General features: G+C 38.3%; 1 protein-coding gene across 1 annotated transcript in view; it reads left to right on the top strand.

Moving 5' to 3' along the window:
• The window catches only part of Lama2 (laminin subunit alpha 2), a 606,823-nt gene that overhangs the window by 419,665 nt on the left and 160,516 nt on the right, over positions 1-26,642 (top strand). Inside the window, 4 exon segments of the mRNA XM_052169299.1 lie at positions 6,985-7,119; positions 17,190-17,314; positions 23,530-23,616; positions 26,166-26,359. Of these exon segments, the coding sequence (XP_052025259.1) occupies positions 6,985-7,119; positions 17,190-17,314; positions 23,530-23,616; positions 26,166-26,359 (541 nt within the window).

Raw genomic sequence — 26,642 nt, forward strand, 5'->3', positions numbered from 1 at the left:
TAGAAAGAGGAAGACCTCCTCCATTGCTGGTAGGATTGCAAACTACTACAACCACTCTAGAAATCAATCTGGAGGTTCCTCAGAAAATTGGAAATAGATCTACCTGACCACCCAGATATACCACTCTTGAAAAGAATTTTAACTGGAGAGAAACACTTGAAAAGATTTGTAAAGGTGTGTCACAGCAGGGACGTATCATGTCTCAAAAGGCTGATCTATACACCCCATCTATATTCTTAGCGCTATTTCTGAGCAGTTAAGGCATTTAAACTGCAGTGATTATGAGATATCATTCTATTTGGTTTGAGAGTGTTTTTTATATAGAAAAGACAAAATGTATCTACTAAATAGCAGGCTGTTCTTCCCAAAAGGGGAAGAACATGGTCTTCCCAAAAGGACATGAAATTGTTTCCACATTGCTACCATCATTCAGTCATCAAATGTTAAAACCATTTTTTCATTCTGAGGGTATTCCCCTGAATGCCTTCTGGTAGTCTAATCCATTTCTACAAATATTAATTTGTAAAAGGAATACTACAATATTGGGAAGTTGGGAGAGATAAGAAACTGGACTGAATTTGAACCTCAATGTCAACAATTGTTGTACTCAGTACAAGGGCTGAGACCATGCATAGATTTCTAAACCTCTAGAAGTTAGACATGATTAAATACTCAAGATTGAATAACTAGTGGTATTCCATAACTGCTGTTTTACAAATTCCTGACTTTGAACCTACTGTATCCTAACCTCTGTCTCACTGGTCACATTAATTGGTGCCCTTCACATGAGGTTGGGGCTGGTGAGATGGCTGTCAGAAAAGGCCCTTGCTACCAAGTCTCACAACCTGACTTGCTGAAATTTCCAAGACCCGTGTAGTGTAAGGAGAGAGCAAACTCTCACAAGCTGCCCTCTGATCTCCACACACTGATTTTGGTATCATATACTAAAGCACATACATATAAAGTAAATAAATAAATGAATAAATAAAGTTGTGACTCCTATCTCACTCATCCACTTGAAACACTTTTGCTGACTTATTGCTGAGCCCCAGGTTATTAATCTATCAAATCACCTCAAGGATGAATAAAAATAAGAATTCATGAGAGAAATGGCACTGCAAACTCAGTGCTATTAGCTCACATTGTTCAAAGAACACCTTCATGGGGTGACTGAAATACCTTCAAATAGCTCCATCGCCTGCTCAAAAGGAGATATTCATTGTAATATGCACACTTGAGTCTCATAAACAATCAAATCACCCATCTCTTTATTAAGTAACAGTTCCCTCATGCAAGCATTTTTACACAATACAAACGTTACACTTATCTACATATGCCTTTCAAACATCCTCAGAACAAGGCTGGAAATGAGGTAGTGCACACATCCAAATGGGCTAACACTTCATAAACATGAGAGTCAGGAGCAGAGAGGACACAGGAAACTTTAAGGGTATTTTCTTTCTAGAGAAAAGGAATTTTGTTTCATTGTATGGCTGCACTGCTGGAAAACTGTATGAACTTAGCCAAATCCTTTAACTTCAATGGGTCTCCTTATTATTATATATAGTTGCCATTATGCAGTTATCTAAGCTAGAAGATGGAAGTTCTGAAATTTCTAACCCAGTAATGTAATTTTTCTATGGAAAATACCCAGAATCAAGCTTGACCTTTAGGTATCTTGAGAAGAAACATCTTACATCTCCATTTCTCCCCACTTATTTAATTCTCTTTGTATTTCAATGAAAATATTGGAAAATTATTACATTATTTCAGTGCAATCTGCATTTCTCCACAAATTTCATATGTTTCTTTTGTTATTTATAGCCTTTTTAAAAAGACTAGAACACACTTTTTTATGACTTGCCATTATGTGAAAATAGGAATTACCACAAATCAGACAAATGCAAATGAAAGTAGATGGGAAACTCCTAGATGGTAGCCATGTAAGTGTGAGAACTGACAGCTTCATCTGTGTCCTGTGAGCTCTCCTCATGATCCTATTTACAGACACTGATCACAGTGAGGATTTAGCGAAGAGATTATGGAGATAGAGGCTGATCTCTCATAATAAGACACCTTACATGTTCTCCACATCCCGCTGCTTCTTATCCATTATACATCTTATTTATAATTCATTTTGATTCTAAAGTGTAATTACCCAAGCATAAAATCTAATCATCAAAGCAAGAGCTAAGGACAGTTTTGAAATAATCCACCCCATTCCAGTAACATATGCTTTGGGTTATGAATACACAAAGCTGTTCCTTTACAGCATCTTCACCAAGTGTACAGAATCCTACAGATATTTACATTTGGTAAGCTACTCACTTCATATTTCTACACAGAAGGAGATTTCAGGAAGACAAAATTAAGTATTACCATTTAAAATGCAGCCAGTTACAAGGAGACTCCACTCTTGCCCAACACTTGGGTGAGAGGAGCACAATTACTCTGCACGGCACAGTTTCCTGCCCTTGAAATGGTGAGTTACTGTGATTTATGATCACAATAATTTAAAGTGGAAACTATGTGTCTTTTAGAAGTCAAATGAAAGGCTCTCTCTTGGCATCTCACTTGTTTACAGAAACCCCCCTACTTAGCCAGTTTTCCAGAGTAGCTTAAGCTACAATTATTACCTAAACCTATAATCAGTTTCAGTGACACACAGACATCGTCACTTAGGACTGTTCAGCATTGTGTCTATTGGCATCTGTAGTGACATCACAGATGAGAAGTTTAATAATGATGCCTAGTTGATATTTTGAGAGTTCTAGTCTCTCGATCCCTCTTTCCAGGTCTTACTTGCTTGGATTGGGGTTGAACTGGTATCTACTGGGTCAATCAAAACCTATGAGTTCAAGCAAAGTGGATTTTAAGTCCCCAATACATACTTACTAGACAGGCAGAAAACTCAACATTCATAATGTGGAAAGAGTGGGCCCCTTCCACATACATACTTCCCTCAGGGGGTCCTTTATCACTTTGGTGGCGTGACATGTGGGAGACCCGAGGGCTGCTTTCATGTGGTATGTCCTTCTTAATGGTGGGAACACAAGTTGAGAACTGTGTCACTAGGACATTGCACCCTATGCAAACATCGTGGTATGCATGTGCACACAGTAAGATGACTGTTATGTTTCTAGTCAGAGAAATCTATAAGGTCCTTTCTGTGAACATGGTATGTAGTTGACTAAAGCATTGTTTTGTGACATGTTATGGATAGATGGTGTGTGTTGTCATTTTCTTTCCTGAGAACATTAGAAAAATTCTTGATGCCTTTATTTTTAATTCTCAGCAACTACATCTAAATATTATCTGGGACAGGGCACTTACATTAATTTGTAGAGGGCATTAAATATGTATATTAATTCTCACAACATTTCTATATAAGAACAAAACTTGTTGTATGTGTACTGTATCCTGTACAATCTCAAACACATCTTAGGGTACACTTATACTGTCAGACTTATACCACAGACTATTATTTATAATTTTCATGTTCTCACTAAGGAAACTGAAGTCCAGGCAGGTAAAAGGATTTGCCCACCATTACACAGCTATGTAATAGCAAAGCTATGATTTAATCTGAGATGTATTTGTTTCTAAAAGTATTAATTTACACACAAATACTATGATCCAAAAGATCCGTGTGTTTCAGGTCAGGAAACTGAGGCCTGCAGCACTCAAAACCTGGGTACGGCGGTATGTGGTAGGTGTCAGAAGAAAAGCTGAAGTCATGTTGGCCTGGGTGCAAAGCCCACACAGAGATCCCAGGCACAGTGTGTTCACTGGTACCCACACCTGTTGGCTTCCATTGTCTCTGAGGAGAGGATTCTGTGGAGTGGAAAAATGAAAACAGAACAGAAGAAAAATGAATTGTGCCTAATTTCAGGACATGAGAATAGAATTTTGGAAAAGACGGAACTACAGGCAGGAGAAAAATCTGACAAAATGAAGTTTGAAGAAGTTTTTAAAATTCTTCATCAGGTTCCAAAATAATAATTTTGGGAACATGTAAAAGTAGCTACTTTTCTGTCCTATTTAAGATTTCTTATGTTGTTGGATTTTTCCCTTCCCCCCACCTTTTTTTTTTTCAGTGAGGACAGACTTGATGGAAATTTTATTTTAATGGAAATAATAAATACAGAGGATTCAGGAAAGGAGAGGATTCAGAAGAGATAAATGTGGCATATTGTTTTAAACATTCCAATAACACTCTTAATTCTTCATTGAAAAACAGTCCCTTTTTCTTTGTTTAGAAATACAGTCCACCAAAACACAATATTAACTGCTAAGAAGAAAGTTTAGATGTCAACTCAGTTAATACATCTTCCGGTTTGTGGGATAAGGAAGTCATGTCTGAAAGACAATAACTGGTCCACACCCTTCACACAGACTAACTTTGAAACCACCGTGCCCATATCTACCAGGGTGAAGTCCCAAGGAAGCCCACGAGCCCCTTTCAAGCACACTTTAAAACCACAGGACAATGAGTGTGCCTCTGGCCCTCAGGGAGCCTCAGTTAACACCTTCTCAGGAGTTTTAACTCACCTCTCACCCCTCACTTTACCAGCTCAACTATAGCCTTTAGGGGTGGAGCCAAACATCAGAATATTTCAAAATTCCCCAGATAACTAAAAAGCAAAAGGAAAAGCCTAGAACTCTCTTCACAGAACTCAGCACGGAACATCTGGTCAACCACAATATAAATCGTGGAGTTTTCCATCCATTTTAACCCAGGACACTGAACTTGCCTTGATCAATGAAGATGTATTCTTATTTACTTTGTTCTAAGATTTAGTTGGTTGGTTGGTTTCTTTGAGATACAAAAAAATCTTAGAAATTCCTCCCAATTTGTGTGGTTTTCACACATATGCACAATACACAAACACCGAGACAGACACACCCCATGCAAATAAAATAACAATATTTAGAAAAATAATTAAGTGTGAGATCCATGTAGGTAAAATGCAAATGCAAATCTATTCAAGTCAACATGGTAACAATTTGCAGGAGTCTACACAGCTTTTTGGTGTAGGAAGGAGGTGTATGTGTGTGTGTGTGTGTGTGTTTCAGTGTGCATATTCTCATATGTGTGTGCACATATGTGTGTAGAGGTTTGGAATTAATGGGTTTCCCTTGATCACACTCCATTTTACAAATTGAAGCAGGGTCTCTTACTGACTCAAGGCTCACAGCTTTATCTGGGCTTAAAAATGGCTGCCACATCCACTAGGATTTACATGAATTCTGCTCATCCACAGTCCTGTCCTCTTAAGCTGCTAGTGCTTTGCCCATGAAGACAGCTCCACAGCCCCTGTGCACCACCTGACCAGCCCTTGTGTGTAGTCTCTCCAACCACTGAGTACCACCTCTACAGCCCGTGTGCCCCATCCACAGCCCATTTGCTACATCTTCAATCCCTATGGACTACATCTGTGGCCCCTGTGTGCTACCTCCCCAGTCCCTGTTTGCCACCTCCCCAACCCGTCTGTCACCTCCCAGCCCCTATACACCACCTCCACAGTTCCTGCAAACCACAACTGCAGCCCCTGTGTGACGCCTCCCTCTTCTAAACACACCTGGGATTGCTCCTTCAGTTATATTTAAAATGAATTCTTGAGCGGTAATTTCTACACTCTTTCTGTAACCATGAGGAAAGTTAACCTCAATTGTCAATAACATGATTGATTACATGTTATTGTATGTATATATACATATACATGTGCCCAAAGGTACAATATATATTTGAACGTACCATGAGACCGAAAAGATGCAAAGTTTCTATTTGCTTGTTTGTTTTGTTCTTGTTGTTTTTTACAAATGGATTCAGCCTTTCTTTAGTTTGCTCAAATTTGGAAAGGAATTAAATCTCATTAGAATTTCTTATAGGCTGATAAAAGCCAAGAGACTCTTAATTAAGTGCTTAATTGAGGTACACATTAAACAAATCAAAATAAACTCAAGGAGAGCAGTGAGCATTGATTTTTTTCTCTCTCTTTCTGGGAGACTTCTGTATATTTTATACAGACCTGCTTGGGCCAGATCAAACGCGTGTACTCGCATTAGGAAGTTCTTGGTGAAACATGTTTGCCTACTTAGCTAGCTGTCATTCTCTCTTCAACAGGAGAGAGTTTTAAGGGAGGAAAGAAGATCCTACTTAGCCAAGGTGTTGAAGTCTTTACAATCCTCAGGGGCATCCAGGAACTGCCTCCTATCTCTTAATCAGAAATCAAACACTGATGAGAGACAGCATTGAGCCTGAGATACTAGTCAGCTCACCTCATGCTGAGGGCCTCTTCACAGAAATCCAGTGCTGTTCTTGATATAAGCTGATGACAAAACTTTCACAAAGATGACACTTTTGGTTTTGCATATATTAAGTTTCTCCAGAATTTTTTGTTGGCTTTGATTTCACTGCAAAATGAAGAACTATAGCTTGGGAAAAGATAAACTTTATGAATTTCTAATAGTTTAAGACACGGAGATTTCATTATTTTGATTTTTTATGAGCTTTAAATCATATTGATATAAAAAAAATGCATCTATAGGGTTTTTTATTTGGCTTTACTGAGATTTTTTTTTTTTTGGACATTTGCTAGTTACCCATCAAGCACAGAAAAGCATATTTTCAGTTGTCAAGGACATTGGACTAGCATCTTGTTAGTCCATATGACAATGTTAGTTAAAAATAAATTGCTCAAGAAAAAGACACAGGCTTTCTCAGGCAAAAAGCAATAGATGCAAATGAAAGCTTTCCTCTGCTAAAATCTGACTCCATGAGGCTGGCTGTGCTGGAAAACAGAAGAAGGACCTAGCATAAATATACCAAAATTGGCATTTATGCTTATAAGTGGAACTCCCAAAATTCACATACATACCTAGAGGGCATAGACCAAGGTCATCTTTAAAACCACTGGAGAGCTTCTGTACAGAAGCAAGCATGCTAACATGCATGTCCTAACTGCCTTCTTTTTCTTCTAGACATGTGCACCAGGATTTTACCGACTGCGTTCTGAACCAGGTGGCCGCACTCCTGGACCAACCTTAGGAACCTGTGTTCCCTGTCAGTGTAATGGGCACAGCAGCCAGTGTGATCCTGAGACCTCAGTATGTCAGGTAGGCACCTGCAGCTTCCTGGACAAGACCCATGTGCACTCATGTCTCTTTCCAAATAGGCAGTCCTCCACGCAGAGGCAGAGTCATCTGCAGGGAGCATAACTGTGTGCTTGAAATGAAAAATGCAAGGGGGGAAGGACAGTGACCATGTTCTGCATTTTAAGATGGAATGAAAAATTATGATGGGGGGGAAAAATCTCAGTTCCTCTCAAAAAAGAGAATAGTAGCAGCTTAGAGCCCAGGAGAACACACTGGTCAAAAATTATGTGATATTTTCTAATTGTAAGCAAAAGTGGGTTTTTATGAAATCTGGAAATTATAACAAAATGTTTAAAGTGTTAGGATGGTAGAGAGCTTGTGGTCTTAACTTCAATTTCCAGGTTTTCAAAATAAAAAAAAAAAAGAGAGAAAATAATGGAAAGGGGGGAATGGAGAAAGGACGATCAAAAGAAAAAGCCAAGAAAAGAAAAATGTTACAGAAAAGCTGCCCCCAACACAACCTAAGACAAAATATTAGTATTTTAGATATTTCTCACTGGTTTTGTCTGTGTTGAAAAACAGGGCATGCAGTACTGTTGGAGTTTTATATTGTGCCTTTTACATGTGCGTATCACGAACATCTTTAAATACATTGATTGTATATGCTGTGACTTACCTATTTCTCAGAGTTAAGGCAACTGTCAGTGCTGCATCTTCCTGGTGACAGGCAGAACCCTGAACCACCATTCGCTTGCCAACCCTCTAGCTCTCCCGTCTCTCACCCTTGGTATTTCAGGATCCCCCGTCATTGCTGATCCCATAAAACTGAATCACTTCATAGCTCTGGAAATGCATTTCTCGATCTTTTTCCTCTAGCCTTCTGAAATCTTCCTGCTGAACCTTGTAGAACTCATGGTAAAACATCAGTAGCATCCTGTGTAGAAATCTCCTCTTCCCCTAGTTTTCTCTTCTTGATTTTAATGCTCATAAAAATCAACACTCCATTCTTAGCCTTCTCAGTTTCTTCTGCCTTTGCTTCTCCATTTTGAATCTCTTCTGGTTTGGTCCTCTGTGTCTCTCTTCTTCAGCCCTTAGCATTTCAGCATCTTAATCTCATCACTGAGACTTGGGTTATCTTTCTCATGCTCTCACTCATGCTCTCATTTTTAAAAGCAGATGACTTCATGAGCTTTCCTATCACTCTCCATCCTCCATCTACCTCGGTTTTCTTTCTCTTCTTTTCTCTTTCTCTTTCTCTTTTGTTTTGGATTTTGAGATAGGTTACTTGCCAAGTAACCTATGTTGGCAGGCCAGAGTGTGCTGCCTCCACAGTGCTGGGATTACAGAGACATAGCACCATGCCTAGCCTCTTATATGTGTCCTGGAACTCAAACCCAGATCCTCATGTGTGTGTGGTTAGCATTTTTGTTTGTCTGTTTGTTTGTTTGTTTTCTGATTGAGACATCTCAGCCCTTGGTATTGCTTCCTATGAAACCAGCATCAAGCAGAAGAAAGAAGACTGTAGCTCACATGACCTCAGCAACCCTTGATCACTTTTTTCTGTTACCTCTTACTCTGACTCTTTTCCTTAGGTTGGAAGAATTTATCATGCTGGAAAAGACAGACTCTTAGGCTAGAGATGCAATGCACAGTGAAGCACTTGGGTTGCATGTGTGAGGCTTTGTGCTCAGAGTCTAGAGAATGGTCAAGGAGACAGTAAGTCTAGGAAGGACAAACCAAAGCTTCACTGTGAAAATCTGAGCCTCACGATTTCTGCTATTCAAGGATAGCATTCTCTTAATCTCCCTTCCCACCTGCACCATCATTCAAAACAGAACAAAAGTGTTTAGGCTCTACCTCCTTCTAAATATCTCTCCTTCCATCATCAAAGAGCTTTCTATATGCTGTTCACAGTTTCTCTCAGTCTATGTGGAGTCCAGTTTAACTTCCTGGGTTGTGGTAGAACCTATGACTCACTCAGTCCCAGGATTTATCCTTCTTGATATATCAACAGAGTTTGTCACTAGGAATCTCCCTATTCTTTTTGGAAGTCTGTTTGGTTGATACTACTGTGAAGGTTTTGAACTCACACCCCCTGCTCCTCTCTTTATCCTCTTTTTTTTTCTCATTACCCTAATATCAACATTGCATACCCAGGATTCAGTGCCCTTTGCTTCTCTAAATACACATGTTCCCCCTAGTGATCTTATACAGATGGACACTTAACTGTACGCACCTAGACTGTGATCCCACAGTATTTACATGATTCCTCCCACTTAATTTTAATTCTTCTCTGATAATTCTAAAAGTTTTTGTGGTATATGAAAGTTATGTTTTTTTTCCTTCAAAAATATTATTGAAAAGGCACATTTCATTGATTAATATCATTTCTTTTATATAACTAGTGATTTCTAAATATGCATTATTATCTTTTTCCATATTAAAATCTGCTTAAGGCTTATATCTTCTGTTCTGTTTGCCATCTTGTTTTTACTACAATGCTTTGCTTCCCTTCCTTTTAGAATGTGTTATGTCATAAATACATATTTTATCACCGTTAAGTCTTCTAAGTTCCTTAACTACATTCCATATATTCATTCCAGTGACATTTTTATTCACTATTTTCATCTGTTTTCTAAGATATATATATATATATATATATATATATATATATATATATATATATATATATATCTCAGAAATTCTTTCTACCAGGCAAGGCTATCAGAATACAGCGCACACTTGATTGTGGAGTATAAAGTGAGAGTAAAGTCAGATTCAAGAAGTCTTTGTGCATAGTTTTTCCAACTAAAAATGAGTACTGAGAGGAAATTAACAAGAAATATAGACTTTCCTTGAATTCCCAAAATAGTTAGCTTTTGCTGTTGATGTCATAGTCTTATCTTCTGCTTGTCTATAAATTTCAACAGATAATTTGGGGGAAGGGCTCAACTCATAAGTTAAATGCACTATTATTATGTAGTTTTCAAGGGTTACATTTGCTTCAAATGATTGATTTAAACACACTCATAAATGAGAATTTAATTTCACTTTTACTAGACAAAAGTTACTGTCCTTTTCCTGGTTTTTTTTTTTATTTTTTTTTATTATTATTTTTTTTTTTTGGCTGTTGTTCAGTTGGTGATTAGTTTTCTGCCTTAAGAATCCTCAGTAGGAGTCTGTTTTCTAAGAATCCTGAGATGAAGTAAGAAACAAATACTTCCATCAAACACACAGAGTTATGTATAAATTGTTATGCCTTGAATTTTTATATTGTCCTTATGGGAACTTTTGAAGTTAGACAACTTTATTTATCTTAGAAGTGGGCTTCTGAGGCAAATAGGAAACAACTATTATTATAACCTCATGGAACAATCAGAGGCAGAAGCATACTGATTTCTCTTCGGCTGGACTCCAGCTGTCTTAGTTAGGGTTTCTATTACTGTTGAAGAGACACCATGACCAAGGCATCTCTTATAAAGGCAAACATTTAATCAGGGTTGGTTTACAATCTGAGAGGTTTAGTCCATTATCATCTCAGCAGGAAGCATTCCAGTACCCAGGCAGAGATAGTTCATGATGCTGGAGAAGGAGCGAAGAGTTCTGCATCGTGATCCAATTGCAGCCAGGAGAGGATGGACTGTCTTCCATGCACCTAATAGATGGATCTCAAAGCCTGCCACCAGAGTGACACACTTCCTCCAACAAGGCCACTCCTACTCCAACAAGGCCACACTTCCTAATAGTATCATTCTCTGGGCAAGCATGTTCAAACCACCACACCAGCTCAAAGTTACATATGTTACACTTTTCAATGTCCCTGGTTTTGATGGAGTGGAAAGCTTTGGCTCCGTTATCTTGACTCAGATTTTGACTTCGACTCTCAGCTGTCTGGATAGCCTAGTCAGTTTCTTTAGCTTTTGTGGTGCCTGAGGTTCTACACTAATCAGTTGATAACAATAATAGTTGTACCTCTCAGAGAAGTTTTATACAGGCTCAATAAAATATTCAATGAAAAGCTTAAAACATGATTTAGCAGTTGGTTGACTTCATAAAAGCAGTTAAATGGGGCTCAGTGGTTAAGAAAATTTGTTCTTTTTCCAGAGGATTCAAGTTCAGGCCACAGCACTCAAATGGCAGCTAACAGCTACCTGTAATTACAGTTCCAGAGGATCTAACACACTCTTCAGGACTCCAAGAGTCCACATATTCCTGATACTCCATGAGTGTGTCACATCATGCACATACATACATGCAAGGAAATCACAGAAAATGTTTAAAAACAAAATTAAAAAGCATTTTAAGAGGCATTGATAATTACCACATTATCCTTCATTTGTAGTCTTAAAACTAACAGGCTATTAATTAACAAACAATCACAATCCAAATAATCACTATTGTGTCTAGCACTATGCAAAACTTTCTATCTTGGAGATAATACAAGAAAACATCATACGACAAGCTTATTGGCTTATAAACAACAAAAAATTTTTATAGTTCTAAAATCTGGCCTGTTCATTAAGATATTAGAAACTTTTGTTTCTGGTGTAGACATTTCCAGGTCATAAAGAACACTATTTTTCAGTGTTTTCACATGGTAGAGGGAACTCCAATGGTAGCTCCCTGCAGTGAACTTTTGAAAGGGCACACTTTTCAACCAGGAGGGATCAACCCTAACCATCTGTCACAACTCAAAGGTCTACTTCCCAAGACCATCACATTAGGAGTTGGGACTTCAACAAAGGACCATAATGGCATAGACATTCAACAAACAAATACCAGGCTAAGCCTCTTGAGGAGATGGTAGAGACTTATTCTTTTTACTTTTATCAACCTTTATAAACAATAGAAATATATGGTGAAATAATTCTCCCAACAAACACTACTATGTGGCTATGCTTTTCATAATTTCATATGGCGTTTTCTTTTTTTAAAAAAAGATTTATTTATTATATGTAAGTACACTGTAGATGTCTTCACACACGCCAGAGGGCATTGGATCTCATTACAGATGGTTGTGAGCCACCATGTGGTTGCTGGGAATTGAACTCAGGACCTTTGGAAGAGCAGTCAATGCTCTTAACCACTGAGCCATCTCTCCCGCCCCCTCATATGGCATTTTCAGGAGAGTAGTTTCTTCATCCTCAGTCTGAATAAGTTCTAAACCTTCTGCACTATCTCTTACTGAAATACCTCAGTGGCTGTCATTGTCCTTAATAGAATTTGGTTTGCTATGAATGATATATTAAAGCTTATGAGATGTTATACTCCAAGAAGGGGAGGTAGTGTGCTAACTACATGTAAATAGAGAGGCATATATGTATAGGGAATCATACGGATAAATGGGCAGGTAGGTAGAGGGATACACCGTAGACATTATCACTTAATAATCCTCTACTTCTGTTTTATCTGTCTTACTTTTCACAGTACTGAAGCTTTAGCTAACAACTGTAGATTGTAAAAACTAATATTTTTATTGCATTAGAATTATAATTTCAGAAGAAAATACAAACCCTCTTCACTATTGTCTGACATAACATCAATATCTGTAATTCAACTACAAGTTTTCTCTTTGGGAACTAGACATTAATTGGAGTCTATGGTATTTTAAAAATATTCTAACCTTCCTTAATATATCTAGCAATCTTGCCAAAATATGGATTATTTGTATTTTGTAATAGCTTTGAATATTAATGCTTAAAATTTTATGTGGCCTTTAAAATCTTTGGCTAAAAAGTTTGAAAATTGGGCTTTAGTTTTACTACAAAATGCTGCTGGGAGACTGCGATGGAGGAAATGCATGCTTACTTGATTAAATGTTTGATTTTTGAAAGCTCAGGTGAATTCTCTTCTAGAGAATAGACAGAATCTGCAGAGGTGATTAAGAGTCCATATGAAAACACTCAAGAAATTATGAAAATGTAAAACTTGTACCAGGGCAGAAAGCAGTTACGAGTCTGTCTAGGTTTGATGTTTAAAAGGGGAGAGGAGTATCTCAGGAAAGAGGTTAATTTTGACACCTCACTGTCGTTTATTTAACTCATTTTCATAAACTAGAGAAAAATAAAGATTTATCTCTGGAGATGAAAAAGGTTCTTACAGCTTAGTGGATATCCAGCCAGTTGGTAGGCTTACAACACATGCAATGTGTGAGGCTTACTACACATCCAGTATGTGAGGCTTACAATGTATGCAATGTGTGAGCCTTACTACACATCCAGTATGTGAGGCTTACAACGTATGCAATGTGTGAGCCTTACTACACATCCAGTATGTGAGGCTTACAATATATGCAATGTGTGAGCCTTACTACACATCCAGTATGTGAGGCTTACAACGTATGCAATGTGTGAGCCTTACTACACATCCAGTATGTGAGGCTTACAATGTATGCAATGTGTGAGGCTTACTACACATCCGGTATGTGAGGCTTACAACGTATGCAATGTGTGAGCCTTACTACACATCCGGTATGTGAGGCTTACAACGCATGCAATGTGTGAGGCTTACTACACATCCGGTATGTGAGGCTTACATGCAATGTGTGAGGCTTACTACACATCCGGTATGTGAGGCTTTAGACTCTTGCTCTGAAGTATATTTCATCATCCTAGACAGGACGGTGAATTATATCTTAAATTCTTTTTAAAAATGTTAGCTGTTTGTTCCCAACTATGTGTATGTATTGGGACTAGAAATATAGAGTAATATATTGGTAATATACTTGTGAAAATATAGGCCATTATACATAGAGTTTTTCCATTTATTCTTATAATACATTTATGAGATAAACAGTATCATTTCTCCTTTTATAATAGATTAAGTGATATGAGAGAATTAATAATTTGCTTACGTCAAAAACAGTGAGGATGGGATTTGTGGTTCAAATATGGGTTTGTTTAAATAAACAACTGATTCATGTTTTGTGATATCCCCACAAACAAAGCTACAAATAGAATCTGCATGATCACAGCTGAGAGATTAATGGGGTGTATAAATGACTGCAAGAGATGGACCACAGTAAACTCCAGAGACATCACTAACAATCTGATACACCCTCTGCAGTACAAGATCAAAGGGTCCCCGGTGATATTACATTACATAAAGCTGAAATGGTTCCTAAGCTGAAATGGTTAGAAAATATGCTAACAGGTGACCTATTGACCCTCAATTACCAATATGAAATTAACAGAAAAAAATTAATTTAGGTCACTTGTCCATTGATTCTTGTAGCTTTCATTACAAGTATTTCCAATAGGTCTACTCTGTGTTAGGTGCTGGGATATAAAGATTATAATAACAGGAGCATATCATATTAATTCATATAATATAGACTTGATCATTGGACTGCAGATTTACTAGGTACCCATGCAGGGTTCCGATGTGTCTACAAGCTCCAGAAATCAAGGATGCAGTCCTAATGTGTATGCAAATCTCAGCAGCACACATGTAATCCCCCATGCTTTAACAGAAACTCTGAGTAACCAGTATTGTTAACAGCTCTGCTTGTTACAAGAGATCTGGGAAGCAATGTTAGATATTTGAACACCTCTCTGGGAAAGGAGAATCGGATTTCATCTGCCAAAACTTTAAAAGGCAGAACTCAGAACTCAGATTGCAGACTTAAGATGAGAATGAAGTAAATGAAATATTCGCATGGCACAAGGAAGATTTTATTGCTTACAGTCGTGTAAGATGGAGAGGCCTACCTTACGAGAACTTTGCATTTTGTGATACCTGAAAGAAAAGTTAGAAAATGTCCCTGCAATGTAAGATCATGGTCAGTTACTCCTCACCTTACATCTGAAATGCTACAAAATTAGGTTATATTCATTGCACATTATATAAAACATAGGAACTACCAATAATCCAGGATGCAAGGCAAGCAAACAAATTCCACATATTCTAATGTGCCAATGAAAAAAATAATAATGTGTAGCTTCTGTGCATGTGTTTAAACGTATTAAGCATCAACAGTATGTAAATTTTCCTTTGGGAAATTTCCTAGGTAAGGGAAAATACTAAGCATCCTGTTTCAAAACATATTGGCTAGTCATATGAAAGAGTTGTGTGGCAAAGTTTCCAAAATAGCCTTACAATTTATATGCTTTGTTTACAGAGCTTTTTATTTCCATATTTTATGGGAATATGAATATCCATAGTTTATGGATATTTTATTCACTTAGCCAAGTATAGCATGTTAGTGTATTGGTGAAAATTCAATAATTCAGAAAAGGTTAAAATGTTTGTTTTTTGTAAACAAATAATGAAAATTTCAGATTGAAGAAAATGAAAAACACAGTTTGGAGGCCTTTGTATTTTTAGCAGTGTTCATTATATTTAAGCAACTGATTTCAGTTGTTTGTGTTATATCTACTTTATATATATTATTTTGTTGCAATGGCAAAAATGCTGAAGACTATTATTGAAGAATTTGTCTTTGGGGCATTATTATTTCTGTAATTAGAAAATGTGATCTTAATGCCTTCCCTGGGAAATGCATTCCTTCAATGGCTTCTTAGATAATTTGAGACAAAAATCCATATGCAATTATCCTATTTTGAAATCATTGTCTCAGAGTGCTACCATGAAGTATGGAATGGCTTTGACTGCTAAGATATGTAAATTCCTCTGGATAGTCAAGAAAAGGAGAGTTGTGGCATTTAACTCAGCATCATAACGCATCAGGTCATTTCGTCCTGCTAACCACTCTCCTGCATTTATGAGATATGGTACATGTCCCTTTCCATATTAAAAGTCTTGACCCATCTCGTCCATGTTGTCTAGAACATGAGCTCATTAGTTTGGTCGTTTAGAATAATTGCATGCTGATAGTTCCATTTACTGTGTTGAGCTAGATCGGAAGAGCTGTTAAGGCATGTTTAGGATGCCCAGGGAATATGGGCTCAAATGAGCTATGCAAGGAAGAAGATAAAATGATATTGACTCAACACAGGATTTACAAATGAAAAGTCCCAGGGTAAGGAAGGACCGCACCTAAGCAGGGCCATTCAGATTCTCTATGGAGGTTAGCTGCGTGTTCACAGGCAGCACTGGCCGGAGGTAAGGCCAAAGAAGGAACAGACATTGACATATATGCTGTTGCTGCAGTATTTCAATATTTCTTTTAGCATATTAAGGAGTAAGTCGTTGCTCTGACTTCTGCAAATCCTGTCTTACAAAACCAACCTTAACTCTCACTGTGAATTCCCCATATCTCCTCTTGCCCCTCTCACTCTCAATACTGTTATATTTTTGCTAAACATTATTTGTGGTTGATTTTGTCATTGTGATTCCTAATTGTTTTCAAATTCCTAAAGTGGATATAAATTCATCAGGGTAGGATATTATTTTATCCTTCTCCTCACTTGAGCGCCTCATGGGCACTTACTTTCTCTTACATTCACACTGATTGCTTTTTGTGAAGTATCATTCTACTTGATGAGATTTTTATACTGAAGTTCTATCTTACTCTACCGTGTGTCTCATTCCTTCATGGAAATGCCTCCAAACATATTAGTGGAATGTCTTTCATTAAACAACCATGAAAAGGAAATTTTGACCAAAGGTTACAATGTCAGGTTGATTCCCCTATAATGGTAAGGAACCACCCATATTTCCCAAGAAACAGATAAATGACATCCATGACGTAATAAGAAGGCTGACTGGTTTTGTGTGTACCGTCTCTCAATATATCTACGCTTTCTGCTTTAGTTTGACTTTGACATCCCCCAAAATACACACACCATTGCCCTGGTTTTATAGCATCTCCTACGTTTCTCATAGAACTAAAGTCTGAGCTATTCCTGAATCTCTATTTGCTGATTTTGAACAAGAGAACAATGTACATAGAAATTAATTTATATCATACTGAAGCTCTTGTTGATAACGTAGGTCTTACACATGCATCAGCTTCTCAAATAAAACTGTATCTCTAAGAAATATTGGCCTCAAGAATTGATCACTATAATCTGTGTGTGTGTGTGTGTGTGTGTGTGTGTGTACATACGTGCACATTGACAGGAAACTGTATGATACCATATACTGTAACTCCATTTGCATTGAAAGCATCTCTTTGTTTTCTTGTGCAGAACTGTCAGCATCACACTGCTGGTGACTTCTGTGAGCGCTGTGCCCTTGGCTACTATGGAATTGTCAGGGGATTGCCAAATGACTGTCAACCGTGTGCATGTCCTCTGATTTCGCCCAGCAACAAGTAAGATTGATGTGCATAGTTGATGTGATGTGCACTTTCCCATGAGTAATCCCATCTGCCTGGCACATGGACTCTGTGATTTGCCAATATTTTTGAATAGACAAAAAAAAAAAATCTCAAGCCTTAGATATTTTTAAAAATGAGATAAAAACACAAGTAAAGTCAGTGTGAATATACTCTATGATTCATTTCTCTTCTAAAACCGGCTTTTGAGTAAATAATACTTATTCGTATAAATGTAACTATCAGTATTGAAGTTCAGTTTGTTGCTAAGACAAACGACGTATGTACAGGGGCATGTGGTTTTCTGAGTGCACATGTCTTGTGTGAGGTTTACACTTTATCTGTGATTCACTTGTGAAGGATTGTCTGAGTGTACACCAAACCATGGTTGTGGCTGTTTCCTCTCATTTTATGTGTTGGATTCAATATCGCGAAATAGTTATCAAATAAGCAATTGAAAAATAGCATGACAAAATCAGGGTAAGTTATTGTTTAGTGCTTTTTAATAAGCTGATATTGGCTAAGAAGAGCGCAGACCCCTTTTCGCTTCAGATGGTTTGAGCATGGTACCATGGAAACGCTGTCATGGGAAAGAAACGGTGAAATGCCTCATTTCCATGCTGTTTGAACCTTCTGCCTTGGTTTATATCTATTATTGCAAACCCCTCAATGTCTTCATTTACCTTTTTACTAAGACTATCTGTACTTTCTGTTGGGTGATTTGTCTCCTTCAATCTCCACATGGTAAATTCATTTCCCCTCTAAGAATTCACTCTTGAGAAGAAGGTATGACAGTTTGTCTAGCATTATAATTCTGGGCACCCTAGGGATAAAAAAGCCCACAAAACCACATGGATGAAATGAATTTCCACTGGTGTAGACTCATCCTGAATCCTTGACGTTAGTTTTGCATGCATTCTGAAAACAGTTGCATCCACATCACCTCCATTTCTTTTTCAAAAAGTACGATTCTTTCCATAGTATCAAACACAGATTGTTAGGTATGGTGGCTACTGATGAAGATAAAAATATATGATTTTATTGTTCAAATACAAAATTTTTAGTTGTATGAAATAGAATATTATTTTTTCATCTCCCTTTCCCAGCTCTCCCTCTGACAGCAAAGCTTAAACAAAGGAACGCCACTCATTGCATTGTTTATTAAAATGTGAACCACTTAGATCTAGAACAAAATCAGAAATAATTCCCCCTTGAGTATACTGTAATACCCCCAGCTACAGAGTGCAAACTAGAAATACTGCCACTTCTTAGTGACGCTTCTTATAAAAGTTTGACATTAAAAGAAATGGTCACAGAATTCAAAGTCATGAATACCATTCTTTTTTACAGATGTATTTATTTATTTTATGAATGTGAGTGTTTTAGCTGTATATATATATCTGCATGGTGGTTGAAAGAAGTTCTATTTTATATATATATAACCAAGAGTAGATTAGGGATTTTTACAGGTTTGGGTGGTAAGAAATTATATGCACAAATGCTTAAAAAACAAATCATAGGCATGCTTAAGAGCTATGTAGCAAAAGGTTTGAGTGTAGGGCATATGCAGGACTCTATTTAAGAAGACAGGTTGACGAGGAACATGGAAACTACATTGGAGAAATATTTGAGCGTCATTCCCTAAAATACTATTTAACTTTCTATGTTAATTTGAAACACACAGGCTTACTTTGTTTCCAAAACAGTTAATATGGTCAGAAGCACATTTTTAGGAAGCCTGTCATGAGAGACCTGAACGGAGAGAAATGGATCATGAAAAGAAGAAAAGAAAAGAGACCTATTAGAAGGCAAGAGATAGCGAGACCCAGAATCTAGGTGACAGCCACAAGAGGGCAGCGCTGGAATGAATGGGAGATGCTTCTTATGTGCGGCTCTAAGCAACTGGTGACTAACTAGGTGTGAGGGTGAGGCAGGCAGGACTTGAAGGCTGATGATTTTAGCTAGCTCACCCCTACCCAGAAAAAGAAATGGTGGCGCCATGAACTCACACAGGGAATCGGGGAAGAGCTGCTGCTGCAGACAGGTAATTTATGGTTTAAATGGGTTCAAATTGATGTGAAAGGTCTGTCTGAATGGAAATATGCAAATAGCTGCGCGGAATGGAAATCTGAAAATTGCAGGAGCAGACGAAGGAAGAAATATGTTAATAAATGAATTAAAGTCAGATTGGATTTCCCAGGCAGACGTTCCCCAAGGGGAACACACAGAAGGAAGGCAAAATGGGGCTTGAGTTGAAAAGTCTCCATCGCTAGAAAATGAAGAGGAAATGCAGGAGAAGTCAGAGACTAAACCTGGGGCAGCATTGTCACTGGTACCAAGGGAGGAGCAGGAGTTAGCAAGCAACCAGCATTGCTCTTTCAAAGGTGCCGAGAAAACAGGGCAGCTTGTGAGTCCGAGGGTCACTGTAGAAGGCTGGCAACAGTGGAAGTCGACTTTAAATAAAAAGTCTTATGCAAAACTGCCAGTTTTAGGAAGTTGAAAATATACAGTTCTAGCTTGGCTGGTGAGCATAATCAATAAAGCATCTTATTCCCATTTTCATTTCATAATTCGATTTGTTATATTTGAGTATACATTTTACTGGAAAACTTAAAACCGTCATAGTTATAGCCTCAATGAGACTTGGCCTTTATCAACCACAACTGTAACTAATCCTTTTAAAATATCATAACCCAGCGTTCAAAAGTCAATATGTGTATACTCAAATATATGCAAGTGTATCCTACCATTTAGTCAACTTTCTTATCGTACGTTTTAAAGAAATGCTAGTCAAGGCGACTAAGCTGTTTCCATGGCCCACTAACCTCACCAGCGGTAGCTTAGAGCATATTAGCCTAATTAACAAAAAACGAGCCGTGGATGGTAAGAAGGATTAAGAGGCGAAGTAGGCGAATGAGTCAGGGCAAAGAGAGGCAACTTTTTCACAGTTTGTAAAAACAGATTTTGAGCTGCAGGTGGGAGAGGTGAAATTTTATTGATTTTACATGGTCCGTGAGAAAGAAAAAGCAAGGAAGATTGTGATGAGAGGTTCCCTGCCGCAGCACTGGCTTCCTGATATCAAATACCACAACCCTTCAGCCGTGTGGCCCAGCATCACCATCTACACACCCTTCGACCATGTACACCGGAGGAAAGGGCTGACCTTTTTACGGTAGCACCAGGAACCCATGTCTGTCTGTCTTTGCAAGCCGTGGCCTACAGCACAACCTTTCCACAGGAGGCTGAGTTTAGAGTTGCTAGCTCATTTCCAAACAAACTTAGAAATCTTTCTTCTCACTAAGGCCCGGGATAATTCATATAAAATCCAGTCCAGTTTTTAAAAGCTAGTTCAAAGACCATTTCCATGAGAGTCGTTTCCCTGGCCCTGTCCGCCTTCATCCCTTTTCGTACCACTAATGCTTGTCTTGACTTCAGTCAGATACTCTTTCAGATATCAAGCATTTATTAAGTAGTAAGTACTCCATTTCAGTATTCCGAATAAGAGAGAAAACACAAGTCCTGCCCTGCCCTTATGTGGAGTCCCACATAAGTGTACATTCCAAGAAGACAGGGATAGTAGTTTATTTGTTCCTTTAATGACTAATATTTAGTGTCAGCCCAACTTAACGCCACTTGAGAATACCTTCTCATACTGAGAATACATAAGCTAGCAGAATAATCTCATTTCTTTCTCCCCGGGAGCTTGTATTTTTCATAAGACAGTGAACAGAGACATGTAATGTAATCGTTAGGTTGCAGACAGTGCTTCCGGGAAAAGCTTGTAGCCGCGGGGGAGAGCGGGGTGGTACACCGTTTCCAATATAGGTCATCGACCTCCACAGACAGATGTGGCTGATGTAGAGGTGTGAATGAACCGGTAGAATAAGCCAATAGAACAGTTGCAGGATTAGTCCAGCTGAGGATAAACTGTGCACTGACTCCTCTGCAAAGCCTCTGCCTGGCCCACAGCTGGCAGAGAGCGGGTTAACACAGCTGAAGCAGAGCGATTTGGAAGAACATTTCAGAGGTTGCACAGTATAGGATGATGTGGTGAGCTCCTGAGAGTGGCTCCCGTGACACTTCCACATCAAACAACAGTTTGATGGACTGTGAAAGAGGGGGGCAGCATTGCGTCCGTGCATTCAGCAGAGGACATAGACGCATAGCCGCTAACTAAGCTAAGGAAGATCAGGCGTGCTTTCTCCAGAGGAGTTGAAAATCAGCTTTAGATGATAGAGGCGACACAGTATTTAAAGCTCCTAGGATGAGGCAGTGACTTAGAGGAGAAATCGGAACCTGAGCTCGAAATCATGTTAACAGATGAAGAACACAACACGGATGCGGAAAATAAAATAAAATAAAAAAGGCAGTCTGAGACGCAGGATCAAAACCGGAAGGAAATGGTTTCCAGGAGACCAGTCAGCTGCGTGATCCAGAGAGGGACTCACAGAGAACAGACCCTGTAAGTTTTACAAACTGTGAAGTGATGTGTTTGAAACTAGTCTTCACAGGGAGATAGAAACAGGTGGTTCCTTAGCAAGATGAACAGGATTTTCCAAGTGCCCCTGCAAATCAGATGTGAGTCGGGAGTGGAGGGGAGCCGTGAGGTGGAACTTTGAACACTACCTATAGGGAAGATGCTATCCTGCTGTGCGCCTTCGAAAGCCCCTTTAAACGCTTGAAGGAAAAATCAAACTCTGCAACAAGACATGTGATTCAACAGTTCCTATCAACTCATCCAGAACTGCTATGTTCCCGTACAATATTTTAAAGATATTTTATTTATTGATTTTTATTATTTTATAGAAATCGATGGTAGTTTCATTCTATAGGCCAGTGTAGATTGTACTTAAAATGTCTAGAGTCTGTTTCCTAGGGTCTGTGTATGAATACTAATCTGATTCACATGGGCATGCACCTGCACACATGTCTTTGGCATCAAATTTGAAGTTAGAACTAAACACTTGATTGATGTGACAGTTATAGGTTTGGGGGTGTCCAAGGTCCAGGGAAGATAAAAAAAAATCAGTTGGTCAGATAACGAGGCCATGAATAGTAGATTCATTTGTTCACACACTTTGCAAAAGTTAAAATTTGGCATCCATTCACAAACCATGCATTTGATACATGAGTAACTATAATAAGATACAACGCTAATGATGCCCAAACTGAAGAGTATGGCATTAGCGTGTGTTATTAATTGGGTCTTAGCATGAAAAACAATACTTTCTATTGCTTCTTTGTATGGAATGATTTGGAAGACGCCAGACAATGAAATCGATTGTCTGAAGCGTCCCTGCTTTACAGGGTGGAAGGTTTCTCTTGCTAATGCTCCGTGACGTCCCGTCTGCTGGGAATGCAGCTCTGGTGTGAGCTGTGGTCTGGGTGTGGCATGCACTTGTGATAGGGAAGTTGGTTACAAAGCAATTATTTATAAGTGCACAACATAGTAAGTGCATTTTGTTCATTTTGGTTTAGAAAGCTCTGTCTTCTTGCCACACACTAAATCGAATTACTTTGTGTACTTTATTCAAGTGCTGGAGTCCGGTAGACTGTGAAAGGCTCTGTTGAATTCTGAGTGAAACATCCTTTCACACTCCATATATTGAACCTCCAGTGGTAAATTGGACTAAGATTTCAGAAAAAAATACATGTTTATTTTGTTTGTTTGTTGTTTGTTTTCGAGACAGGGTTTCCCTGTGTAGCCCTGGCTGTCCTAGAACTTACTCTGCTGATCAGGCTGGCCTCGAACGTAGAAATCTGCTGCCTCTGTCTCCCAAGTGCTGGGATTAAAGGCGTCTGCCACCAATGCCCGGCTTACATGCTTTTTTTTAATCCTCTTTTTTGTGTGGTTTTTCACCTAGAGGGTATTCAGTGATACCTGACCTATGCGCACACATTCCCAGCAAAATTCTTTGAATTGATAAAAACTGTGATTAATTTTGTTGAAATGTAACATTTATATACATTTCATTAAATTATTTAAACTTTTTGAAATCCTGGTATTTTTAGTGTGGCACCTTATCAATTCATCAAAAACTAACCAATTGTGTTATCTATCATCAGTAGTGTTTGTCTTGCCATAAATATGAACTTTATCAATATTTATCACACGTACCCAACAAAATGTCCCAGTGACCTTGGCCATGGGTAGAAAGACTGAGTTTTATCAAATAAGCAAGTAACGCTTCCTGTGTTGTTTCCTGGTTCAGTTTCAGCCCCTCTTGTGTATTGGAAGGTCTGGAAGATTACCGTTGCACAGCCTGCCCGAGGGGATACGAAGGACAATACTGTGAAAGGTACTGGCAGTCATACATGGGGATCATAAAGGGTCATGATACTATTAATTGCTTTTGTGATTTTATCACTTATATTTGAGTAATTAATGCTTCTATTTTCATAGGTTTAAAAGCGCTCCTTTAAAAACTTGCTTGTCTCAATTTCATGCTGACACCTTAGTGATCCCAAATAATTTCATGATTATTGAATTTATGTCTTAATACAAACAGAGTCAGATGCAATTTTGCAAGAACAAATGTCAAGGTGTTTCCGAAGCTTTTTTGTAGCTATGGAAATTGAGACAATGCCCACACCATTCTCGATTAATTCACTGACCAAGTATCCAGCAATAACTAAAAGCGTTAGTACTTTTCTTAGCATTTTGACTGTGTATGGGTCTTTGTGTATTCTAGAATTACATGGTAATGAGGGTGATTAATCCTATCCAGAAAATGAAATGTTTGCTATGAGCCCCCTTTTTAGTAGGCAATCAATATTCTTCAATGAAATCAGAAAATATAAAATCTGGGAAAGCACCCTTAGGTTTCACGCAAATGCTCAGCTAAGGAAGACAGCCCCAGACTGACTGTTTCTCAGGAAGCAAATTCACAACATTTACATGATCAGGAAGCTAAACATTCAAATTATTACTAGCACTATTATTTAAGACACTTCAGGGTAACTAATTCTAACTATTATTATGAAATACATGTTCTGTGATCTTAGTGCAATTGATAGCAATCTAATAGTTTCATAACAATTCAGACTTAGCTTAGTTCCAGCAACCTATCTGGGTCCATTTTTCTTCCTCCTTATCATGTCATCAGATGTGTAAGGACTCCATTGGTATCCTGCCCAGGTTCCCTCACAGGAAAAGGTATAATTAGCCTGAGAGTTTACCCTCATCTTTCTCTGGTGGCTCATTGTCAATGGTTAGCAAGAGGGAATGGATTTTAAAAGTGTATATCCTCTGCCTCAAAGCAGAACTCATTTTGAGACTTTCTTTATATTCTAAAATGTTCTGTGTAAGAAAGCTGAGGTTGCCAATCACCTCTAATCACACTTAACTCACAGTTTTTCTTCTCATAGCCTCTTGGCTCCCATCACTAGAGATTCCTAGGAGCTCCTGAAACTGATAGTCAAATTTTTAAACTAGTACTTGTTTATTTAGAAAAGTATTTGTTATTATTCCCTTTGAACTATTTATGAGTCTTTTATCCAACCAGCGGTGGTTCTATGGATAATGGTAATAGAAATGAATGGAGAGGCTAGATGTAGGTTTTATGAATTCCAATAAAATATGTGTTTATAACATACATTTTCAAAGATCTGTAAATGATAACTCATTATACCCAGGACTTTCGTACATGTACAGAACAGTATGCACATAGTGCCCTTATCACTAGGAATTAGCAGAAATTCAACAGTTTATAATATAAACACCCAAAACCATTTTTAGTTATTTATAAGATGCATATGTCATTTGTACATACATTACAAATGATAAGGGTAGGTCTTCATAGTGCCTGTCATATCTTTGGGATTATGTTGAAATGAATATTCATTTAATACCCTTGTAAATACCAGTAGAATCATGACTGAAAGCAACTCATCTGTAGCAGTTTATAACACAGATATTATATGCCATAGATCACTTCATAAATTGACATTATCACTGTCTACCAAAGCAGCTGTGTAGAAAAGGCTAGAAGAGCAAATGGTTAGATCACCATTGCTGTCTGATAGCAGAGCCATCACAGAAATCCACCATTTTAATATGCAGTAATGTAGAATCAGCAGGAGTTGGCCGTCCATGCAGTTTATGGATGAGCAGGGTCATATACTAGCAAACGTGAGTGGTTTGAATTGTTTTTGCAATTCTCAAATGTTGTTATAGCTTTGAATTTATCATCTCTAATATATAATCAATCAGGTTATATTTCCCTAAAAAAAAAATTGCTTCCATTCAGCTAAATTAAACCAAAGGTCTTGGTCAAGTTTTTATTGTAACCTTCCAGGTTAAAATGTGTTTCATTTATGAGAGCTCCTTAAATCTTTTAAATCATCTTATGACCTGCCCAGATGCAGTCGGGGTCTAAAACTGCTTATGTTTCTTGATTGTCCTGTAATGTAGAAGCCTCTCCTTATACTTTATCTTCATTAGTCTTATAACGAACCCTTGGAAGATTTAATCAATTTGAACCTGCCTAGAATACACTCATTTTGTGTGCACATGTTAAGAAACAATTCCAGTGGTTTCATTTAAATAATATTTTTATCAAACACTTGTTATCTTTGATCAGAATGATAGTGACCAAGCCAAGCCAATTCTCAGCTACTCAGGAAGCTGAGGCAGGAGGATGGCAGGTTCAAACTGCTACAAGCTAAGTTTAAGACCAGTCTGGGCAACTGGACAAAAAAAACAAACAAAAATGAACAGAGATTCAGAGTGTTATGTTTTCATATGCAAGACCCAAGGTTCAATCCCTAGTAACATACACACACACACACACACACACACTTACAAGACTTTCATTAATCTCCATTCTTTCATCCTATTCCAATCTAGGTGTGCCCCAGGCTACACAGGCAGCCCAAGCAGCCCTGGAGGCTCCTGCCAAGAATGTGAGTGCGACCCTTATGGCTCCCTGCCGGTTCCCTGTGACCCGGTCACGGGACTCTGCACGTGCCGCCCTGGAGCCACAGGAAGGAAGTGTGATGGCTGTGAGCACTGGCATGCACGCGAGGGTGCAGAGTGTGTCTGTACGTATACTAATTGAGCTGCTGGTTCGACGGGCCTGGCTTCCATGTCTCTCTCAGTTTCTGTGAGCTCCGTGCGTTTCCTTGTTTGTGGTAGCTCATGCTGCTCTGCATTGTTTCTGAAGCTGTCTGCCCACCTTCTGCTGCTGGCACGCTGTGTTGGTTTCCCTCCCGCTAAGCAAAGAACTTGAGGAAAAATTCTCAGCATGCTTTAGTCAATTCACTGAAGACCCATGACAAAGCCCCTCTAGGCAAGTCTTATTTTTGCCCATCTCAGGATTTACCA

Source organism: Apodemus sylvaticus, chromosome 23, assembly GCF_947179515.1.
Source record: "Apodemus sylvaticus chromosome 23, mApoSyl1.1, whole genome shotgun sequence".
Taxonomy (NCBI): domain Eukaryota; kingdom Metazoa; phylum Chordata; class Mammalia; order Rodentia; family Muridae; genus Apodemus; species Apodemus sylvaticus.